The sequence below is a fragment of the Odocoileus virginianus genome, chromosome 10 (genome assembly GCF_023699985.2).
Source record: "Odocoileus virginianus isolate 20LAN1187 ecotype Illinois chromosome 10, Ovbor_1.2, whole genome shotgun sequence".
Lineage (NCBI taxonomy): Eukaryota > Metazoa > Chordata > Mammalia > Artiodactyla > Cervidae > Odocoileus > Odocoileus virginianus.
Genome location: NC_069683.1, coordinates 51,346,919 through 51,368,190, shown reverse-complemented (window position 1 = coordinate 51,368,190; position 21,272 = coordinate 51,346,919). Strand labels below are relative to the sequence as shown.

Below are 21,272 nucleotides of genomic sequence, written 5' to 3'. Positions count from 1 at the left end.
TGCTTCTCCAACCCCACCCACTCTGCCCCAGTTCAGTGCTGGTGCTGCTGCTAAGTCGCTTCAGTCGTGTTCAACTCTGAGGGACCCTATGGACTGTAGCCCACCAGGTTCCTCTGTTCATGGGACTTCCCAGGCAAGAATACTGGAGTGGGTTTACATGCCCTCCTTCAGGGGATCTTCCCAACCCAGGGATCAAACCTGGATCTCCCAAATTGCAGGCGGATTCTTTACAGCTGAGCCACTAGAAAAGCCCCGGCTCAAGGCTAGTGAGGGGTATAAGCGAAGGCAGCAGCCCGGAGCGCCTCTCAGCACACAGGATGCCCCCTTGCTCAGGGGCTCCTGCAGCGCTCGTCCCCAAGTTACTGCTTGGGGAACTTGGCCAGGCCACCTGGCTGAACGGGTGGACTAAGCTCCATTGGCCCTGTGACATCAGCCTGGCGGGCTTCCTCCCCTTCCCTCCCCGCCCTGAAACCTGATCCAGCGGAAGGATTGATTGCTGGAAAACTTGGCGGCTTCCCAGCCCTGGTGGCCAGGGGCAGCGTAAGGCTGCAGCCTCAGGAGGTGCGGGAGGCTGGCTGACATGAGGCTGGTGGAGCGCGGGCAGGCTGGTCCTCCGCAGCACTCACCCTGAAGGCCGCTCCGAGAGAAGCGACGATGCTGCCCTGGGTGCCGCGGGCGCTGCTCGGCTTGCTTCTGCCCACACTGCTGGCACCACGGGGAGAAGGTAAGGAGACGGTGGGACAGCACGCAGCACCTGGGCGGCAGCGGACAGAGGTGGGGCAGGGAACGCTTAGCGCCTCCAAAAGTTGAGGGGAGGAGGGTTTTGGAGCAGGTGAGGCAGCAGGAAAGTCAGGGATCTTACCGCATGTGGGCAAGAGAGAATTTCCACGCCCCGGGAGGATCCAGCTAGAAAGTTGGGCATCTCGAGCGAAGGATGAGAGCAGGGCTTGCAGAGTGGGGCGTGGCACAGCCTGCTGTGTGGGAAACGCTTAGCGGGCTCCTCTCCTCTTTGCTGGGGCCCCCAGACTCATCGAAGGGCAGCTGTAAGGGAAGTTGGAGCTCTCTTGATCCCCTCTCTCATTATAAACAGGAATGCTGTGGTCCAGAGAGGGGGAGGAATTCACCCAGGGTCACACAGCTCCGCAGCAGTAGAGACCAGGACAAATGTCATCTTCTCTGACTTCACTGCTTTCATTGCACGAGCTCTCTGGGCCTTCGTCTTCTAGAAAAGTTCCTTCCAGGGCTCAACTCGGAGAGCACCAAACTTCTCTCTGCATTCCCTCACCCATCCTTTCCCGCCTCCTGGGGATACAGGGGTTTTAGTCACAAAAGAATCCATCTCCTTTGTTGCAGACAATATTCATTCCCTCCCCCATGGGAAGGTTTTCTCTCCAGCCAGAGCTCTTTGAAGCCAGGGTGGGCACAGTTAGGATATGCTTAAACATGCAGCTCTGAGGGGCTTAGGGGCACGATGGATTTCCTCGTGTCGTTGGGGGTGGCCCAGTGGGATGAGCAGGCCCGGGCTGTGTGAGTTAAGACTGTGGTCTGGGGCTGCTCTGGCTGAGGGGGAGCTCTGTCTCTCCCGGCACTGATCCTCGGCTCTGAGGTCTGGTCAGAATCCCAGACGATAAGACCTGGGCTGTTGCTGGTGCAGTGAAGACACGCAAGGACCTGGGTCTGAATCCCAGCTCCCTTGCCTGCAGGGCACGGTACTCGCCTGTCTGAGCCTTGGGCATCTTTATCTGTAACGGAGGCTCTCGTAACAGCCAGCCCAGGGGGGCTGATACTGAAATGAACAACATGCTCATTGACATTATTCCCAAAGGGGACGCTCAGTAAACATCCTCTCATCTTCCTCGCTCTCTCTGCTGTTGTTTTTCTGAAAGTTTATTGGGGAGCGGGGGAGGGGCAGGACCAATTTTCTGTAGGGATTGCACGCACGGTAGATGAGGTGGGAGAAGAAGCAAACTTGTCTGGAGAAAGCCCAGCCTGCCGGCCCCTGGGCTGTGAAAGGCCCCGCACCCCGCCACCCCCAGCAGCGCCCTGTTTCCTCCAGGGTGCCCCCTCCCCCACCCTGTCTTTCACCTTCGTGTTTCTGGCATCTTTCAAGAAATGCTCTTACTGTTTCCCAGAGGGACAACTGAGGCACTCGTGTGAAATCCCCGCAGCGTGGGGCGAGGACCAAGGTCTTGGGTTTCACGATTTTATCCTTGCAGGCCTCTGGCTCTGGGAGCAGCTTGGCTTCTACCTGGCTTCCTCCACACCCCACCCCAGCCCTCTTCCCAACCCTATGAAACCAAGCCCAGAAAGCTAGACTAAGGAGGAGCCCCGGCAAGGACTCCTCGGGAGTTTGCGTGAGCGTGGAGACGGGGCGGGCTCTCCCCGGGGTGGGTTCGCTGGGTGCCCACCCCTCTCTCCTCGTCAGCTGTGGGCTGGGGTCCCAGGGACTGTAAGCTGTGCAGACGCTGAGCTCTGACCTCCGCTGAGGCTGACACCCTGCAGACCGCTGGGCTTAGGACCTGTGTGGGGGCCACACTCTCTAGGGTCTCATGCCAGGGCCAGCTTCCCTCGGCTCCCAGAGTCCCTCGTCCAGGCCCCAGAGGCCCACCTCCTCTGGACGAGCAGTGACTCTCAGCCCTTCTCATCCTCGGCCGACTCGGGGCCTCACCTGCCTCAGGCCACCTGCTCTCACAGCCCAGCTTCCTTTCTCATATAATCGGGGGCCGGGGCTACCCTTATGAATACCTTTGGGTTTTGGCAGGAACCTCTGTAGGCAAAAAATTCTCCGGAGATGGGAATTTCAGTCTGTGGGGCTATCTGGGAGTTCTGGGAGGTGGGATTAAGTCGGGACACAATTTACTAGCTTTGAAACCCGGTGCAGACTCAGGCTTCGCTGTGTGTCCTTCCCAGCCAAGCACAGGGGGGACCCCCAGCCCCCCAACGCCTCCAGGCCGGCTCTTCTGCGGCTGTCAGATCACCTGCTGGCCAACTACAAGAAGGGTGTGCGGCCCGTGAGGGACTGGAGGACACCGACCACCGTGTCCATAGATGTCATCCTCTACGCCATCCTCAGCGTGGTGAGCACCCGGCCCCACTGCCCTGCTCCAGGGTGGACCTTCTGAGTGGGAGACCATGTGAGACCAAGTCCAGGGTGGGCTTTTGGGTGCCCACAGCCCCTGAGCCCTGATACCACACACAGCTCAGGATGCTCCCCAAACTGAAAACTGGGGTCACCTGCGTGGCTGCCTCTCCCACACCCTACAGCCCACGGGTTGTGCGTACATGTGGTTCACACATCGCACCTCCCTGTGTGAGCTGGATGAGGGTGCAGACTCTCCTATTCACCTCTACGCCCTCACTGTCTTACACACGTCCCTGGTACATGGCGGGTGTTACTAAATCGTGGTTGAAGAGTTATAAATAAAGCAGTTAATCAATTACTGAAGTAGGGTGGAGTGCATTACCCAGCTGAGGAGGTTAGACGCTGGACAGAGATAAATAAGAAGGCAACTGCAGAGATGCAGGTGCTGCACTGGGGTAGGGTGGGCAGAACTGACTGCTCTGGCCATCTCTACTAGAGTCAACGGGATGTTTCAGGAAGGGAAATTGGGAACTGGATGGAAGGGAGGGAGAGTGATGAATTTTTCATTCTATGTCGGTCTATACCTTTTGACTTCATGCCAAGGTAGGAAATAGGTGTAGATACATAGATACAGATATAATTGTACAGATATACGTCTATATGATGTTATGTTGTTGTTTAGTCGCTAAGTTGTGTCCGACTCTGCGACCCCATGGACTGCAGCACACCAGGCTTCCCTGTCCTTCCTCAAACTCATGTCCGTTGAGGCAGTGGTGCCATCCAACCACCTCATCCTCTGTCGTCCCCTTCTCCTCCTGCCCTCAGTCTTTCCCAGCATCAGGGTCTTTTCCAATGAGTTGGCTGTTCGCATCAGGTTGCTAAAGTGCTGAAGCTTCAGCTTCAGCATCAGTCCTTCCAGTGAACACCCAGGACAGATCTCCTTTAGGATGGGCTGGCTGGATCTCCTTGTTGTCCAAGGGACTCTTAGGAGTCTTCTCCAGCATCACAGTTCAAAAGCATCAATTCTTTGGTGCTCGGCCTTCTTTATGGTTGTTATATATGTCTTCTATTATTATCTTTTACTATGTTATTATTTATATATGTTTATGTAAAATATACACAACAGAAGATAATAGAAGACATATATGGGAACACACACACACGTGTTAAAAAAGAAATCCTTGAACTTCTTCCTAGGTGTCTCCTAGTAAAAGACCGATTTTTTTCTGGCTGGCCCCTTTCCCAGCCCCATTTCGTCATTCTCAGGGGAGCAGGGACACAGAGCAGCAGCCCCCATTGGGGCTGGTGTGTGCCAGGTGGGCTCCCAGCCCACAGGGCCGCCTTTGCTGAGCTCCTGTTCCTTCCACAGGATGAGAAGAATCAGGTCCTGACCACCTACATCTGGTATCGGCAGGTGAGCCAACCAGCCCCTCCCCCACCCCCATGTCCTGGGACTGGGGGGCGGGCAACCCTTCCTGGGGGCACTCCTCTGTCTCAGAGGAGCCGGGCCTTCAGCAAGGGAAAGAGGGGAAGAAAGGGGAGAGGAGAGAAGGGAAGAGGCATGCTCATGAGATCTGGGGTCTCCTGGATCTGGGCCCCTCTAACCTCAGGACTGGGAACCGGAAGCAGCTTAAAGATCAGCGGAGGAGAAATCCCCCATCCTCCCCTCTGGTTTCCAAGGTTTTTCACAGCATCTCTAACAAGTGCTTGTCCTGCTTCTGCTGATCAAACACCTTGGTGACTGGCAGCTCACAAGGCAGCCACTTTGCTTTCAAACAGCTCTAATTGCTAGAAAGTTCTTCCCTCCTTGAAAGCCAAATTGAAAAAAAAAGAAAGCCAAATTGGACGACAACCAAATCGGGCGATTGAAACAGGATGATCCCGTCACTGAGTCTTCCCATGCCCAGCCATGTCCCCACTCCTCCAGCTTCTGATGGATGCTGCTCAGGGAAGCTGCGAGGAGGACTCTGCGACAAAGCAACACAGTGGCGTTTACATTTTAGACCAGTCATTCTGGCAGGGCAGTGGAGGAGGCATTAATCAAAATTTAGCAATAGGCATATCTACCCTGTGAGGTGCATACTATTATCCCCATTTACATATGTGCAGATCAAGACCCAAGAAGGGATTTGTCTAAGAGGAAATGGCAACCCACTCCAGGATTCTTGCCTGGAAAACTCCATGGACTGGTGTAGTCTGGTGGGCTACAGTCCAAAGGGTTGCAAGGTGTCGGACATGACTGAAGTGACTTAGCCCACATACCTCAGTTGATGGCTAGGTGGTTTATAGCATTAGAAAGGATTGGATACCTTCCCCGAGGGAGGGGCTACGTCTGTCTGTGTTGTATATATTCGCATGTAGGGATGTGTGAGTGCAGAGGGGAAGGGACTCTTGGGTACCAGTGAGTTACCTGGGCGACACTGACTCCCAGATTCTCCCAAGAAGATGCCCGCCCTGTTGCGTGGGCTCTGAGCGGTGAAGTTGGCCTGAGTTGCAGACGACCCCGCCCATGATGGACTGGGTCACCCGTGATCATTCCTGCTTCTTCCCTAGTACTGGACCGATGAGTTTCTCCAGTGGGACCCCGAGGACTTTGACAACATCACCAAATTGTCCATCCCCACAGACAGCATCTGGGTCCCAGACATCCTTATCAATGAGTTGTGAGTACTGTCATCAGATGCTTGGCAGCCAGGGGCATGGGGGCTGGGGATGGCGGGGGGTAAGAGACAAGATCCCTGCTGTTGTATTTGAGATGTTGCACCAGATCTGCAGAAATGGAGATAAAGTTGCATTGGGCCCTCATTCCCCTTTATCTTTTTCTCCCTTTCTTTTCTTTTAAAAGCTCCTCTTTTTCTATGTCTGATGCTGAAACTTTGCTCTTCTCCCTGACCCAAGGATCCCTTTCCAGGAAGAAAGGAGGCCAGTGAATGAATCCACGTTGCTATAATAGTCTAATGAGGAGCAGTGTTTTTAAAAGGGACAGGAATATTTCTGAAAGGAATAAAGTGCCAGCAATGGTTACCACCCCTGGCCCAGAGGAGGCTTGGGGCCAAGAGACACTCAAACTTTTAAGCCACACATGTGTCTGAGTGGGCACAAATTGCACCCCAGGGTGAAGTGGGTCCCACCGGCCTTTATTCCCAGCAGCCAACATTCCTTCTCCTCATCCTTCAGGCTCCACTGCCTGGGCTTCTGAATCCAAGGGCTGGGAAGATGGCTGGGGAGACAGATGGAAAGAGAAGGTGGCAGGAGCCAGCCGTCCTCCACCCAGTACCCAGTGCATCGCCCACGTCCAGGGGGTGCCGCTCGCAATTCAGGGAGGCAGCTGACTCAGAGCCTTACTCCCTGCAGAGCTGAGGCTGGAGGGACCGAGGATCTCCAGTTTCAGGCTGGATCTCCATTTTCAACACTGAAGGAGCCTTGGTCTTGACTTCTTGTCTCTCAGCCTGATGCCACAGAAGGCCACAGGCTCAGCGCCCCTGGCTTAGCTCCAGGGCTCCCCTAGGGGAGCTCGGCCTGGGGTCTGCCCAAAGAGAGTGGGATGAGCTCTTATAGGACTTCGCCACTTGCCCTAATTCTTCTCATTGATTTCTCCAGTTCTGTTCCCACCCCCAACCCCTGGAAATGATTGTTTTCATTTCAAGGATTCCTAGGGATGGAACCCAAGGGTCTGCTCTCCCACCAAGCCTGCCCATTGCTCCTGGGAGCTGAGCTCTGCTCAGCCCGGGTGGGCGGCATATGGGGGACCACTGGGTGTTTTCCTTACGGCCTGGGGCTTTGGGGCCCATGGACTCCTGGCTTGCATTTTGTGGCTAGGTATCCAGGGGGATAAAGGTGAAATGCTCTTTAACTGCTTGAAAAGTGGCCTTGGCAATGGCAGGTAAGGAAGCCTGAGATAAGAAGCTTGGACAAGCCGAGGCCAGACAAAGCTGCCAGGTTGTCCTGTTGTCCGGACCCTCTCTGCATTTCTTTCCCTGCCAAGCTGCTCAGAGACCTTCTGACATCCAGGGCTTGACCTGCTCCTTGAGCCCCAAACCCACCCCTCTTCCCTGGCCAGTGTGGACGTGGGGAAGTCTCCAAACATCCCGTATGTGTACGTCCGGCATCACGGCGAGGTCCAGAACTACAAGCCCCTCCAGGTGATGACTGCCTGTAGCCTGGACATCTACAACTTCCCCTTCGATGTACAGAACTGCTCGCTGACCTTCACCAGCTGGCTGCACAACAGTGAGTCCAGGGGCTTTGGGAGGCGGGAGAACAGGTGGGGGCCCAGGGATGCCTGCATGAGGAGCACTCCCAGGGATGTAGTCTCCCTTCTCCAATTCGCCCACCTGTTATTTGCTCAGCCTCTGTTTCTTCATCCTCTAAATGGCACTTGTTGCCTCCCTCAGCTGTCCTAAGGATGGAATGAGGCGGTGTAAATTGAAGGCAAGATGCTCGGTCAGGGATGATGCTTTTCCCAAATCACAAGTAGGATCTGGCATGAAGTGTCCTTCAAATCTACGCACTTCTTTACTGATGGACCCTCCCCCCAGCGCCAGCTCCCCTCATCTCCACCCAGGTTACTGCAGCAGCCCCTAGCAGTCGGCCCCCATTCATCCTCACCCCCATGCCAATTCATGCTCCTCACAGCAGCCAGAGAGGTCTTATGCAAACGCAAACCTGGGGACTTCCCTGGCAGTCTAGTGGTTAAAGCTCAGAGCTTCCAGTGCAGGGAACTCAGGTTCCATCTCTTGTTGGCGAAGTAACAGCCCATGTGTATGTGGCCCCCCGCTACCCCAATTTTTTTAATTGAAAAGTCATGAAAACCTGATCATGTCTCTATTTACTTAAAACTCCCAGTGTTTCCCCAGAACTCCTGAGACAGGATCCAGGTCTCTTTCCTGGTCTCCAGGCCTCTGCGTACAGACACCACCCGGGCTCACCTGCTACTCACTGCCCGGCCAGCTGCCTGCCTTCCGGGGCCCCAGCACCCCTTGTTTTTTCCCTTACTCACATGCTGCTTCCTCTCCTTGGACACCTTGCCCCTCCCTCTCCTTTTCTCCTTCTGGCCCCACTCCTGCCCTCTGACACCTGTGGCATGTAGGATCTTAGTTCCCCAACCAGGGATGGAATCCATGGCCCCTGTATTGGAAGCGTGGCGTTGTAACCACTGGACCGCCAGTGAAGTCCCTCCGTGAAAGAAAGAAAGTGAAAGTGTAGTTACTCAGTCCTGTCCGACTCTCTGTGACCCCATGGACTGTAGCCCACCAGGCTCCTCTGTCCATGGGATTCTCCAGGGAATACCCTGGAGTGGGTAACCATTCCCTTCTGTCCATTCCTTTCTCCAGAGGATCTTCCCAATCCAAGGACTGAACCCAGGTTTCCCACATTACAGGCAGATTCTTTACCGTCTGAATGACCAGGGAAGCCCTAAGTCCTTCTACACAACTTCTAATCACAGCGTCCATGTCAGTCACTCCGTAAACCCCCTCGCGTCCCCCAAACAAGGCACCTCCATCACCCAATTTTATAGGCTCTAGTTTTCTCTCTACTTCTGTTCATTTGGAAAGACTTATTTCAATGTCTACTCCTCCACCAGATGGAAACTTAGAGAAACTTAGAGAAAACGTGATTTCTGGCCATGATTAGCTCCCCAAGGCAGTGCTTAGCACAAAGGAAGATGCTTGGCATCTTCCACTGAGTGGATGCACACTAGGTGCCCTCCCAGGTCCAGTGAAGTGAGCATCACCCTACTGCACAAAGGCACCCTTCCAGTTCTATCCTGATTTTATTGCATTAACTGTAAATGACAAAGGTAATACTTAACTCCCTTGAACAAAAGTCATCATTGCAAATAATCTTTGACCTTTGACCTCTACTCTCAATCCCAAACTCTTACCAACAACTCCCTGCACCAAGACTTAATTTTTATCAGTATATATATATATATATATGAAATGATATATATATATACTGATATATACTTCATATGATATGTTCTTCCAGATCCTTCTCTAGCCTTTGAATACAAACACATACACACACATCTATGGAAGGTGCCCAGAAATTGCTTTATGGGTTTTTATTTTACATAAATTTAAAATATTTTGTGCTCTATTATATACTGGCACCTGAGTCTTTTTGCTTAATAACCGGTCTTGGGCATTTTTCCAGTTAGTGCAGAGTTAGCTCCTCCTCATCAGTGTTGACTGCTGTAGAATAGTTCATGGTTTGGACTGCATAAACTTTATAAAGCATTTCCCTGATTTGTGGGAATTTAGATCTTTCACAATATTTTACTGCAACAGATACTGCTGTCTTCTGGTGTATATGCGTATCTGTTTCACTAGTATAGATGCAGAGCAGTGAAACTCCAGTTCTGTAAGTGAGGATTTTGCTTATTTTTCTAATTTATCTTTAAAGATAGGCAGCTCAGGGACTTCTCTGGTGGGCTAGTGGCAGAGACTTCACGCTCCCAAAGCAGGGGGCCTGGGGTCGATCCCTGGTCAGGGAACTGTATCCTGTATGCCACAACCTAGATCTCTCAAACTAGATCTCTCACATGCCATAACAAAGATGTGGCATAGCTGCATAAATAAATATGAAGGCAGGCATCTCTATCAAGGCAAAGATGAGGAAAGCTGCCTCTTGCTCCTTGCTCGTTGCCTAAATGAGAAATTCTCACAGGAAACCTAGAAGGGTGCTTGAAGGTATGAGTGTGTGTGAGAGACACAGAGAGACAGAGACAGGAAGAAGATATTCTTATAAATACTTTGCCCGGTTGTTTGCATTTTGCTGGTCTCCATCCAAGACCCGTGCCCTCTGTACAGCCCCACTGCACGGACAAGTACACAGTGCACTATGACCTCAGCTTCCAGCCAAGAAACAGGCTGCAGATTAACAGCTGAGGCTTGCGCCACGCCACGTGGGTGCTGCCCCACCACCACAGGGTCCGGCATGCCCCTGGCCTGGGCTTCAAAGCCACCCAGTTTCTCCTGTCTCAGTCCAGGACATCAACATCTCCTTGTGGCGCCTGCCCGAAAAGGTGAAGTTCGATAGGAGCGTCTTCATGAACCAGGGCGAGTGGGAGCTGCTGGGGGTGCTGACCCAGTTTCAGGAGTTCAGCATAGAAAGCAGCGACAGCTACGCAGAGATGAAGTTCTATGTGAGTGGGACACACCCCGGCAGGCGTCAGGAGGCACATGGGGAAGAACCTCCGCAGCCCTTTCCCAAGTGCGGGGTGCCCTGCAGCCTCAACGAAGCGGTTGGGGAAACACAGCTGCGCTGTCTCTTAGCTTTTCCTGAACGGCCAAGAGCCCGGATCCAGAGACAGTATATGGGGTTTGTCTACATCTTTCAGCCGTCCAGGCTGAAAGCTCCATGCAGCAAGAGGCTCTGGGATGGGGAGGGGGGTTCCTGGGCCCAGAACCTGTCTGCCCCCACTCCCCCGAGCTCCTCTCTCGATCCCAGGTCGTCATCCGTCGCCGGCCCCTCTTCTATGCGGTCAGCCTGCTTCTGCCCAGTATCTTCCTCATGGTCGTGGACATCGTGGGCTTCTACCTGCCTCCGGACAGTGGCGAGAGAGTTTCCTTCAAGATCACGCTCCTCCTGGGCTATTCGGTCTTCCTGATCATCGTGTCCGACACGCTGCCGGCCACGGCCATCGGCACGCCCCTCATCGGTAAGGCCGACTCCCGGGGAGGAGCTCCCCGGGGCTGAGGGACCGGGGCCTCTCCTACCTCCCGTGTGTGTCTCCCGCCCCGCCCCATCCTGGGGCACATAGGTGTCTACTTTGTCGTCTGCATGGCTCTCCTGGTGATCAGCTTGGCCGAGACGATCCTCATCGTGCGGCTGGTACACAAACAGGATCTGCAGCAGCCCGTGCCCGCCTGGCTACGCCATCTGGTTCTTGAGAGAGTCGCCCTGCTCCTCTGCCTAGGGGAGCAGTCGACTCCCCGGAGGCCCCCGGCCACCGCCCAAGCCGCCAAGACCGATGACTGCTCAGGTGAGACAGGATCGGGAGAGCCCCACGTGGAGGGGAGCTTCTGGCCCGGAGGCAGGGACTTGGGGGTGCGGGAGGCTCTGGAGGGCTCGCCAGGCCAGGGAGCCAGGGCAGGGCCTGCAAACGGTATCATCCTGCACTAAGAACTCATGGCAGACTTCAGCCCAAGGCGTCAGTCAAGCCCCTTCCTCACTTTGTATTCACTCATCAGCCTGGGTGGAGGGGAAGAGGGTTTAGGAGTCCCAGAGACTAAGCGTGTCAGGACCCAAGACCTCTGGGCTGAGGGTGATCTCGCCTGCGATGAATCCCAAGCGAGGTCAAGTGGATGCCCCTCAGGCACTTATTGGGCTTCCCTGCTGGCTCAGCAGTAATGAATCTGCCTGCAATGCAGGAGACGCGAGCCTGATCCCTGGGTCGGGAAGCTCCCCTGGAGGAGGAAATGGCAACCCACTCCAGTATTCTTACCTGGGAAATTCCATAGGGTCTACAGGGGAGCCTGGTGGGCTACAGTCCCTTGGGTACCAAAAGAGTTGGACATGACTTAGCAACTAAACAATGACAACAGGCACTTACGGGACAACTACCCTCCTGTCGTTCAACACTGCAGCCTGGTTCCTAACACTCTCTCATTGGAATGAGCCAAAGAGCAGGCCCTTTAGAATTTCAAACATCTATGAGGCAGAGAGACAGGGCATAGAGGAATACTCGATTCCTCCTGCTTCTGTCGGTGGTGGTGGTGGTGATGGATTGGTTGGTTGATTTCTTGAGCACTTTACCAGGTGTGTACGAAGCATCTTCTGTGCATTATCATAGGTGATTCTCATGGTGACCCAGTAGGATCCTCATTTTCATTTTTCAAATGAGGAAACAGAAGCATAAAGAGGCCTAACAGCTTGCCCTAACCCACAGAGCCAGGACCTGACGAAGCCATGATTCAAACTCAGGCTCATCTGACTCCGAACTGGTGTTTTAAACCCTCCACCCTTCTCCCCTCCTTTGCATCCTCCTCTGGCTGGGGCCTGGCCTTTCACAGAGGTCTGGTTAACCTAAGACCATCTCATCATGAGCTCGTAGGATAGACTAATGCCTAATTCTACTGCTCACCTGGTGAAGGCAGTGATCCGAAGGTGTATTTTCTGGTCCAGAAGGATTCAAAGTCATGGAGAGGAGTGCAGGGAGGTGATATGATGTAGTGGACAAAGCAGTGGATTTGGAGCCCGGATACCTGGACCTCGGTGGCCTCACTGTTAAATGATGCTCTGCCTGTGTCGTCGCAGGCTAGTCACTTAAACTCTCTGAACTTTCACATCTTCATATGAAGAGTGTGGTTAGTAATCACTCTTAGTCTGCCTCTCCATGGGGCTGCTGGGAGGTTCTAATGATATAACGGATATATATGGCTAGGGAAAGCCCTTGACTTAAAAAAAAAAATGCGTGTGTGAAGGATAAACATCAAATTCATGGTCTTGCTGACCTGGGGAGGGATGAAGGATGTGACTAAGGAGGGAGGATATACAGCGATCTTCAACTGCATCAGCTTTCTTTGTTTGCTTAAGTTGGATGGTGGGTACCCAAAGATGTAAGTTATTCTCTGTACTCTTTAGGTCTGAAATCATACATCATAAAAATGTCTGAGGCCTTAGAAACGTAAAGGTCAGTGTTCACACGAGCCTGCTGGGCCTCCCTCCTTTGCCAATGCTCTGTCCTTCTTCTAGACATGGGAAACCACTGCAGCCATCTGGGGGGACCCCGGGACTTGGAGAAGACCCCGAGGGGCAGAGGCAGCCCTCCCCCGCCGCCTCGGGAGGCCTCCCTGGCGGTGCGCGGGCTGCTGCAGGAGCTGACCTCCATCCGGCACTTCCTGGAAAGGCGGGAGGGGAGTCGGGAGGTGGCCCGGGACTGGCTGCGTGTGGGCTCCGTGCTGGACCGGCTGCTCTTCCGCATCTACCTGCTGGCGGTGCTGGCCTACAGCATCACCCTGGTCACACTCTGGTCCATTTGGCAGTATTCCTGAGTGGGTCCAGCCCAGCGCCTGGCCACAGGGGAGTGGGGAAGGGGGGATGGCGCTTGTTAGGATGGGGATGGGGGAATTTCAGGACCAAGGGGCACCAGTGATGTTCTCAAAGCACACGTACAGTTCCTGCCTGTTTCCAGTGCCAATGCATCTCAGCAGTCCCAAACCAGGGCCTTCACTCTCCCTCCCCCAAACTTGGTGTTTAAGATTCTTCCATCCTCATCCACTCCCCTACAGGCCTATTATAGCTTTAAAACACACTCCTGGATCAGAAGAAACACACACATGGCCTGACTTCACTCTCTCTAAACATCAAGCCTCAGTTTCCCCAAGGGCGTGTCCCTGAACTGGCTCTTTGGAATTCTGCTCATCCCCGCAGCCTTGTTTTGAGGTGGAGATAAGCCAGCTCTCTGCCACATGGGCCTCATTACTCTGCATTAGGTTCATCCAACCCTAAGGTCTCCCTGCTCACCGGTGGCCACTTCCCTGAACACCCACCAGATGAAAGAGATAATAAAATGCAATGAATCCCTAAACTCTCTTATTGGCCCTTTGTCAGCATCCAGGTGGATGGAAGATGAGGTCTGAAGTTATTGGTGGTAAAGAGGTTGGGAAATTAATCTGTGGTTTCAGATGTTTGGTGCTTTCTGGCCCAAGGAATGAAGAGGTGACCAAATGGTGGCTGTTCTGAAGGAGACAATTGGAGGTGGGATTCAAGGTGTTAGGATCAGAACCATGAACACTTAGCAGTGGGGAGGTGGGGAGAATGATGCTCAGTTCTGTAATCCCCTGGAAAGATGATGGAAGGGTCTACATAGTCCTGTTATCAATGTGGGCTCACAGCCTCTTGGGAAGCTGGGAACCCGCTCTTTCCGGGCAAGAACATCAGCACCACGGCCAGCACCCACTGGTTTGGTGTATGAAAGCAGAGAATGCTAAGTCTTGTGTTCATCTAGCTCCTTCTCTCAGCAGCCGACCCCTGGCATATCCACAAGAAAGCAGGACCATGAGGGAAGGAGAGTCCAAGGCATGGTCTCTGATCTTACATATCAGATCCTGGCCCCTCTCTCACACATTAGGGTTTCAAGATATGCTAAGAACATCACAGGCTTCCTCAGTGGCTCAGCAGTAAAGAAACTGCCTGTAATGCAGGAGACACGGGTTTGATCACTGGGCGAGGAAGATCCCCTGCAGAAGGGCATGGTAACCCACTCTGGTATTCTTGCCTGGAGAATCCCATGGACTGAGGAGCCTGGCAGGCTACAGTCCATTGGGTCTCAAAGAGGCGGACACAACTGAAGCAGCTGAGCATTCAGGCATGCACAAGGAACATCCAAACTCCAACACTCCCTCCACCTAACAAGTATTCAGAGGAAAGGAATGCTAGAACACACTAAGAATGATGGCTGGGAGTCTGCTGTGTTTGCCTGAGACTTTCTCTGGTTCTTCCTTTCTCATTCCAGTCTTAGTCTCCCTGTCTCGGGCTGCCTGTCTCTTAGGAACTGAAGTCTTCCAGGCTAAATGAAAAGGACTTCTTAAAATATCTAGGATGAGCTGTTTCAGGCTGGCCAACTATAAGGGGTTCAGCGCGGAATACCTGAACTGATACCTTCCCTTGACCCCAAGCTCTTGCATCTCTAATTTTCAGACCATCCAAGGAGGCTGGATGGAAGGCAGAGCCTTGAGAACTTCATGTCTGAAAAAGCCCAGAGGCTGAAGAAGCAGGCTTGTCTGGTTTAGATTCCCGGACCTGCTTCTCACCCAGCCTCCCCAGCAGAAGGAACTCATGAAATATCATCTAACCGGTTGCTGGTTTCTAAGATAAGCTGGGATGAGTTTCATCTGCTGCTTCCACCTCAGACATATGTGCTCTTGATATCAGTAAAGGATTTTCCTGTGTTTTGTTGATGCGTAGGTTTTCCAGAAAAAAAGCAGGAGACTATAGGGCTGGAGATTGGCTCCCATTCACAGTGGGCTTCCCAGGTGACGCAGTGGTAAAGAATCTGTCTGCCAATGCAGGAGAAGTAAGAGACGCTGGTTGGATCCCCGGGTTGGGAAGATCACCTGGAGGAGGAAATGACGACCCGCTCCAGTATTCTTGCCTGGAGAATTCCATGCACAGAAAAGCCTGGTGGGCTACAGTCCAAGGGGCCACAAGTGGGACATGACTGAACGACTAAGCACATGCGCAAGCACACAACAGTTGCCTCCTGCTGAGCAAAGGCTGGGCTAAAGATGCTTATCCTGTTTATCCCGACTTTCTCAGGATGATCCTGGCAGCCCATGCTTGGGAGCCTGGTCTTGGGATCAAAGCTGTTCCACGCCACTCTCCACTTGGACTTGCTGGGCCAAGTCATGCAGTCATGGGCCAGTCATGGGTCTCATGTCTCAGGCCAGAGAGAGAGAGAGAAAGCAAGCTGGATGGTCTGGCACCGTCCATGCACCGCTGATCAGTAAGTGGGTGGCTATTGACAAAGTGTCCAACCAAAGAGCTAGTAAGACACTCATCAACCTATTGATTCCCCATCTCCCCCTCCCGGCTCTTCACCTACAATCAATGGGGCAACAGAGCCCAGCGTGGAGGCAGCCAATTAACCACCTGGAGAATGAGCTGCCACGTGTAGCATCCTCCGCTCCACTAGCCACAGCCAATCAGCTCATCGATCCAGCAACCAGGCTGGGAAACTGAGGCCCAGGGCCGAGATTCACCGGGTTTACTCACTCCTGTCCATCGGTATCGATCTAGGGCGCTGCCCAAGCAGACCTTTACCCGGTCTGGGATATGAGAACACGCAGAAGCTCCCTCCACCTGAATCTCTCCCAGAACTTCCCTTCTGCTCCCTCCCTCTTTTTCTGTCTGAGGCAGAGAGAGAAAACCAGAAACCACCTGTGTCTTTTTTTTTTTTTCTCTTATCTTTCTATTTTTATTTTCAATTTATTTTTTGTCTTATTTAAGCCAATTTTCTCTGTCTTTAAACTTTTAATTTTATATGGCGTATAGTTGATTAACAATGTTGTGATAGTTTCAGGTGAGCAGCAGAGGGACTCAGCCACACATACACATGTATCCATTCTCCCCCAAACTCCCCTCCCATCCAGGCTGCCGCATAACATTGAGCAGAGTTCCCTGTGCTAGACAGTAGGTCCCTGTTGTCTATCCATTTTTTTTTTTATCCTTTTTTTTTTTAATCCATTTTTAAATATAGCAACGTGTACATGTCCGTCCCCAAATCCCTACCTATCTCTTCCCCGGTAACCACAATGTTCCTTCTCTTAAGTCTGTGAGTCTGTTTCTATTTATAAATAAGTTCATTGTATCATTTCTTTCTAAATTCCACATATAAGCAATATCATATGATATTTCTCATTCTCCACCCAAGTCTTTAAAAACAAGTGCTTCTGAGAAGTGCCCAGTTCAGTTCAGTTCAGTCGCTCAGTTGAGTCTGACTCTTTGCGACCCCATGGACTGTAGCACGCCAGGCCTCCCTGTCCATCACCAACTCCCGGAGATTACTCAAACTCATGTCCATTGAGTCAGTGATGCCATCCAACCATCCCATCCTCTGTCGTCCACTTCTCCTCCTGCCCTCAATCTTTCCCAGCATCTGGGTCTTTTCAAATGAGTCAGCTCTTCGCATCAGGTGGCCAAATATTGGAGTTTCAGCTTCAGCATCAGTCCTTCCAATGAATATTCAGGACTGATTTCCTTTAGGATGGACTGGTTTGATCTCTGTGTTGTCCAAGGGACTCTGAAGAGTCTTCTCCAACACCGCAGTTCAAAGGCATCAGTTCTTCAGCGCTCAGCTTTCTTTATAGTCCAGCTCACACCCATCCATGACCACTGGAAAAAACAGAGCTTTGACTAGACAGGTTCTCTATAGCTCATCTCCACTTCTCTGCTGCAGCCTTCTCCACTCACCTCCCAAGAGTCCCCGTTCTCACCTCCTTTCCCATCCACACTGCTTTCCAAATCTGTCATTTCTACTCAAAAGATTGCCTTAAAGGACTTGAAAGAGCCCAGCCTGAGCGACCCAGCCCTGTATAGAGCTCCCAGCTGTGGAGCTCACTGCCTGCATTTCAGCGAGGCTGCCTTTCCCGCGCGGTGGGGTTCATCTGCGCTCCACGACCCCAGCCCCCCCTGCAAGAGTGGACATTCCGCGGCTCTGGCGAGGGTCCAGGCGAGCAGCGGAGCTCAGAGTCAGGGTTTGCGCTTAGGGGAGATTCCGCTCAGGGCCCGGGAAGGGAAAGTTGCCCACTGCCGGGAGGGGGAGGGCGCGCCCTCGGAGAGGTGTGGTTCCGCACTCCCCAGCCACATCCCTCTCCTCCCCCACCCCCACCAGACTCTGAATCAATACATTTTGAATCTAATCTAATAACAGAGATTTAACGAGGGGATAATGCTTGTGGAGCGGCCGGGCGCTTTGTCTCTTCTTGCAAGCGGCAGCTGGGGCCCATTATGTGGGGACAATGCCCCATGCTAATCACTCCCTCTCTCTTCCCAGGATTTGGGGGGAGGGTGTTGGGCAAGAGAGGGCAGCTCCTCCCCTGATTGGAGGGGAGTGGTGGGGTGGCAGAGGGGGGAAGACGTGAGAAGGGTCTGGCTGGGGGCCCCTCTCAATTGTCTTGGCCTGACACCAACCCCGTGGCCTGGTCCCCACACTGTCCATCCCGAGTAGTCAGGGCTGGAGCCCCAGTAGCACAGCGCACAAACAGCAGATAATTACCCATCAGCTGCAGTACCAGGGGCTGGGAGTTGGGTGGGTTTTGTTGGGTTGTTTTTTTTTTTTCTTTCGTCTATCTTGGTCCTCTATAATTTAAGCTCTCCCATTAAGGTCTGTGATTGGCCGGCCCTGACTGTCATGGTTAGAGAATTAAACCCTGGTTTTAGAGACCAAGAATACCCTTCTCTGAGACAGAAGCCTGTCCACATGCTCTCTCTCCCCTATCTGGGACCTTATATCTGGACTTGACCTGAAGGAAGATGGGTGAAGGTTAGACTGCAGGAGGAACTTCCTGAGAGCCATATTCCTGACATGCATGAGACTGGGAGTCTGAAAGGGAAGACTGGAACCTCGTTTCCTAGAAGCCTTTGAAGAGAGACCTTTATCTAGGTTGGGAAGGGGCAAATCAGGGAGAAAACTGCATCATTTTCCTGTCAGAGCTCAAGTTGGGAGAGACCCAGAGCTAGGACACCAGAAGTGCGGTCACCCCGTTCCTTTTGCAATACAGTATGAGCATGCTATGTGGAGTGGACTACTCCACATTGGGATTTTGGCCCCATCACATGCTCGCTGTGAAACCTTGGACAAGCACTTCACTCCTCCGTGCCTCGATCTTCTCATCTGAAAAATGGGCACACATTAGTACCAGCTCATAGGGGCTGCGGAGAAAGCTGATTTTCACACTCCCAACTTGGAGATAAAGCCCAGGGAGATCATGAGGCTGGAGTGGAGGGATGTCGCATGGCATATGGACCCTTCCTTGATCCACTCACATCACATTGTGAGTGGGTGAGAACTCCCATTTCCTTGTCCCCATTTTAGAAATGGGCAGGAGGAAGTGAGCTGGTCACTCACTCACTATAAGGCCAGCTCTGTCCACACCAGGCTGAATCCAGATCTCTATGTCCCATTCCTTCCTGTTCCTTCTTCTGCTACTATTACCCCCTCTGCCTTGCCCCTGAGCACTCCTAGTCTCCTTTGTACAGAGTTCCTTCCTAAAACCACATCTTCAAGTTCTCTGGGAAAGCCTGTGGATACTGGGCAACACTTGGGTGGATTATCCTGATTCGAGTTGGACGTCTTCTCTTCAAATCCACCTCCTGTGTTCCTGTCTGCAAAGATAACCAGATTCTTGGCAGAGGGACACATCATGAGTATGACATCCGGAATCATGGGCGCCTAGGATTCACTTCCATGTGCCCTGGAGAACCCCCGACTCAAAGCTCAGAAAGAAGTACCATCCTACGGGGCCTGGCGTGAGACTTCAGCCAAGGGCAGCCACAACCCTGTCCTTCTAGACTCTGTCCACAAGGTGGCGGCAAAGTCCAGAAGGTCTATGGAGGGGCCTAGGAAACACTTTTAGACCCCACCTTGCCCCACTTCCCCCCAAATGCCCCATCTCCTCGGAAGTCCTGAGTCCCCTTTTCTCAAGGTAAGCCCCTTCCTTTTGGCCAGCACCAAGGATCATGTTTCAGAGAGCTCGGTGCCCTGTTCCGATGCTCTGGGCAGAGGCTGTGCCCATAACTGATCCCTCAGCAGCGGCCTCCTTTAGTTTCCGTGCTCGGGCCTCAAGCCTACACCGCACTGCACACCTAGTTTATTTTCCCCTTTCTGTTTGTGTGATGAAGATATCAGTGCCCAGTGGTGAAAGGAGCCGTTTTGGCTAAAACCCGTACACACACAGGTCCATGGAGGACTCCTGTTTCTCTTCTGCTCATGTCTCTAGGGCCCCGACTCCAGCCCACTTCACACAGGCTCTGAGATGGTCCTCGATGGTCCTAGGAAGAGAAAAGTGAGAGTGAGGGGCTGCCCAGAGCAGGAGCCGGGAAGGTGTGGGAGGGGGGTGGAGGTCAGTAGTTAGAGAAGGTGCAGCCTGCGAGACACTCATCCAGTGGAACCAGAGATGATACTGGTCCTAAGCAGAGTGAATGGCTTGATTTCTTCACCCATCCCAGAGCAACAACCATAACTTTTTGCTATTGCCACATGCTAGCTGTGTGTATTAGTCTGCTGCTGCTTCTGTAACAAATTACCAATTTACTTATTCATTTTCTCTGTTGGTTCTTTTTTAAAATTAATTTTTATTGTAGTATAGTTGCTTTACAATGCTGTTAGTTTCTGCTGTCCAACAAAGTAGATGCCTTACACGTGTACATATATCCCTTCTTTTTTGGATTTCCTTTCCATTTAGGTCACCACAGAGCACTAGAGTTCCCTGAGCTATACCATAGGTTCTCATTAGTTATCTATTTTATACAGAGCATCAATAGTGTATGTATGTCAGTCCCTATCTCCAAATTCATCCCACTCCCTTTCCCCCACTTGGTATCAATATATTTATTCTCTATGTCTGTATCGCTATTTCTGTTTTGCAAATAACAAACTGCCAATTTAAAAACACAAATTTCTTATCTTACAGTCCAAGTTGGATTGGCAGGGCTCTGTTCTTTCTGGAAATTCCAGGAGAGAATGTGTTTCCTCACCTTTTCTGTATTCTAGAGGTTGCCTCTATTCCTTGGCTCACTCATGGCCGCTTCCCCCAGTCTCAAAGCCAGGAGTATAATATCTTCCAGATCTCTCTTTCTCACATGTCTCTCTGTGTTTTGCCTCCCTCTTCACTTATAATGACCTTTGTGAATCTGATGGGCTCACCCAGATGATCCAGAATTAAGTCCCACTTCAAGATCTTTAAATTAATCACATCTGCAAAGACCCTTTGACTTGTAATGCAACATAATCATGGGTTCTGGGTGTTAGAAGGAAGTTATCTTGGAGGGGGGCATCATTCTGCCATTTTTAAAGTCTTTATTGAATCTGTTACAATATTGTTTCTTTTTTATGTTTCGGTTTTATGGCCAAGAAACATGTGGGATCTTAGTTCCCTGACCAGGAATGGAACCTGCACCCCCAGCATTGGAAGGCAGAATCTTAACCACTGGACCACCAAGGTGGTCTCCCTAGGGCTTTTTGAGGCAACAGGTGTTAAACATAGAACAGGGTACAAAATCACCTCCCACCTGAGACCTTCATAGAGACAAACACCTCCTTCTCCTGATCCGCCCTGTTTGAGAAAGCAGTATGGGGAGGAGGGGTTGGATAGAACAACCCCTGGAGGATGTTCCGAGGTTAGGGTCCAGGAAATGGTGCCTTTCCGCTAGGTGACCCTTCATCACGGCCCGAGGTGCCAGCTCTGTGCTCTATCCTTTTCTCTTTGCTGGCATATCCACCCCCTGCCCTTTCCACCCAAGGACTCATCTTTCTGCTCTCACTCATGAAACTCGAATCTAGCCACTGGATGGGTGTGTCACTGGGCTTCAAATTCCCATGAGAAGTTCCCCCTTCAAAAGTCACGTGAAGGTGAGCGGTGTGTTTCTCTCACTGCTTTAGCCTCGCTCAGTATGTCTCTTTCAACTCCCACCCTGTTTCTTTACTCTCTCCAGGACTGTATTTCATTTATTTATTGTCGGG

General features: G+C 52.2%; 1 protein-coding gene across 5 annotated transcripts; it reads left to right on the top strand.

Moving 5' to 3' along the window:
- Positions 1–405: 405 nt before the first annotated feature.
- HTR3A (5-hydroxytryptamine receptor 3A) lies at positions 406–14,946 on the top strand. 5 transcript variants are annotated; one of them, XM_070473561.1, is made up of 9 exons: positions 406–724; positions 2,911–3,077; positions 4,452–4,496; positions 5,636–5,745; positions 7,143–7,312; positions 10,072–10,112; positions 10,538–10,748; positions 10,851–11,072; positions 12,785–13,619. In XM_070473561.1, the coding sequence occupies exons 1-9, from the start codon at positions 655–657 to the stop codon at positions 13,081–13,083; spliced, it is 1,335 nt and encodes a 444-aa protein (XP_070329662.1). In that variant the 5' UTR covers positions 406–654; the 3' UTR covers positions 13,084–13,619. The 5 variants fall into 5 exon arrangements, with proteins under 5 accessions (XP_070329662.1, XP_020728448.2, XP_070329663.1 ...); XM_020872789.2 differs by lacking the exon at positions 12,785–13,619 and adding an exon at positions 14,732–14,946 and having other exon boundaries at positions 408–724; positions 10,072–10,232; XM_070473562.1 differs by lacking the exon at positions 12,785–13,619 and adding an exon at positions 12,674–12,778 and having other exon boundaries at positions 410–724; positions 10,072–10,232.
- Positions 14,947–21,272: the final 6,326 nt, after the last annotated feature.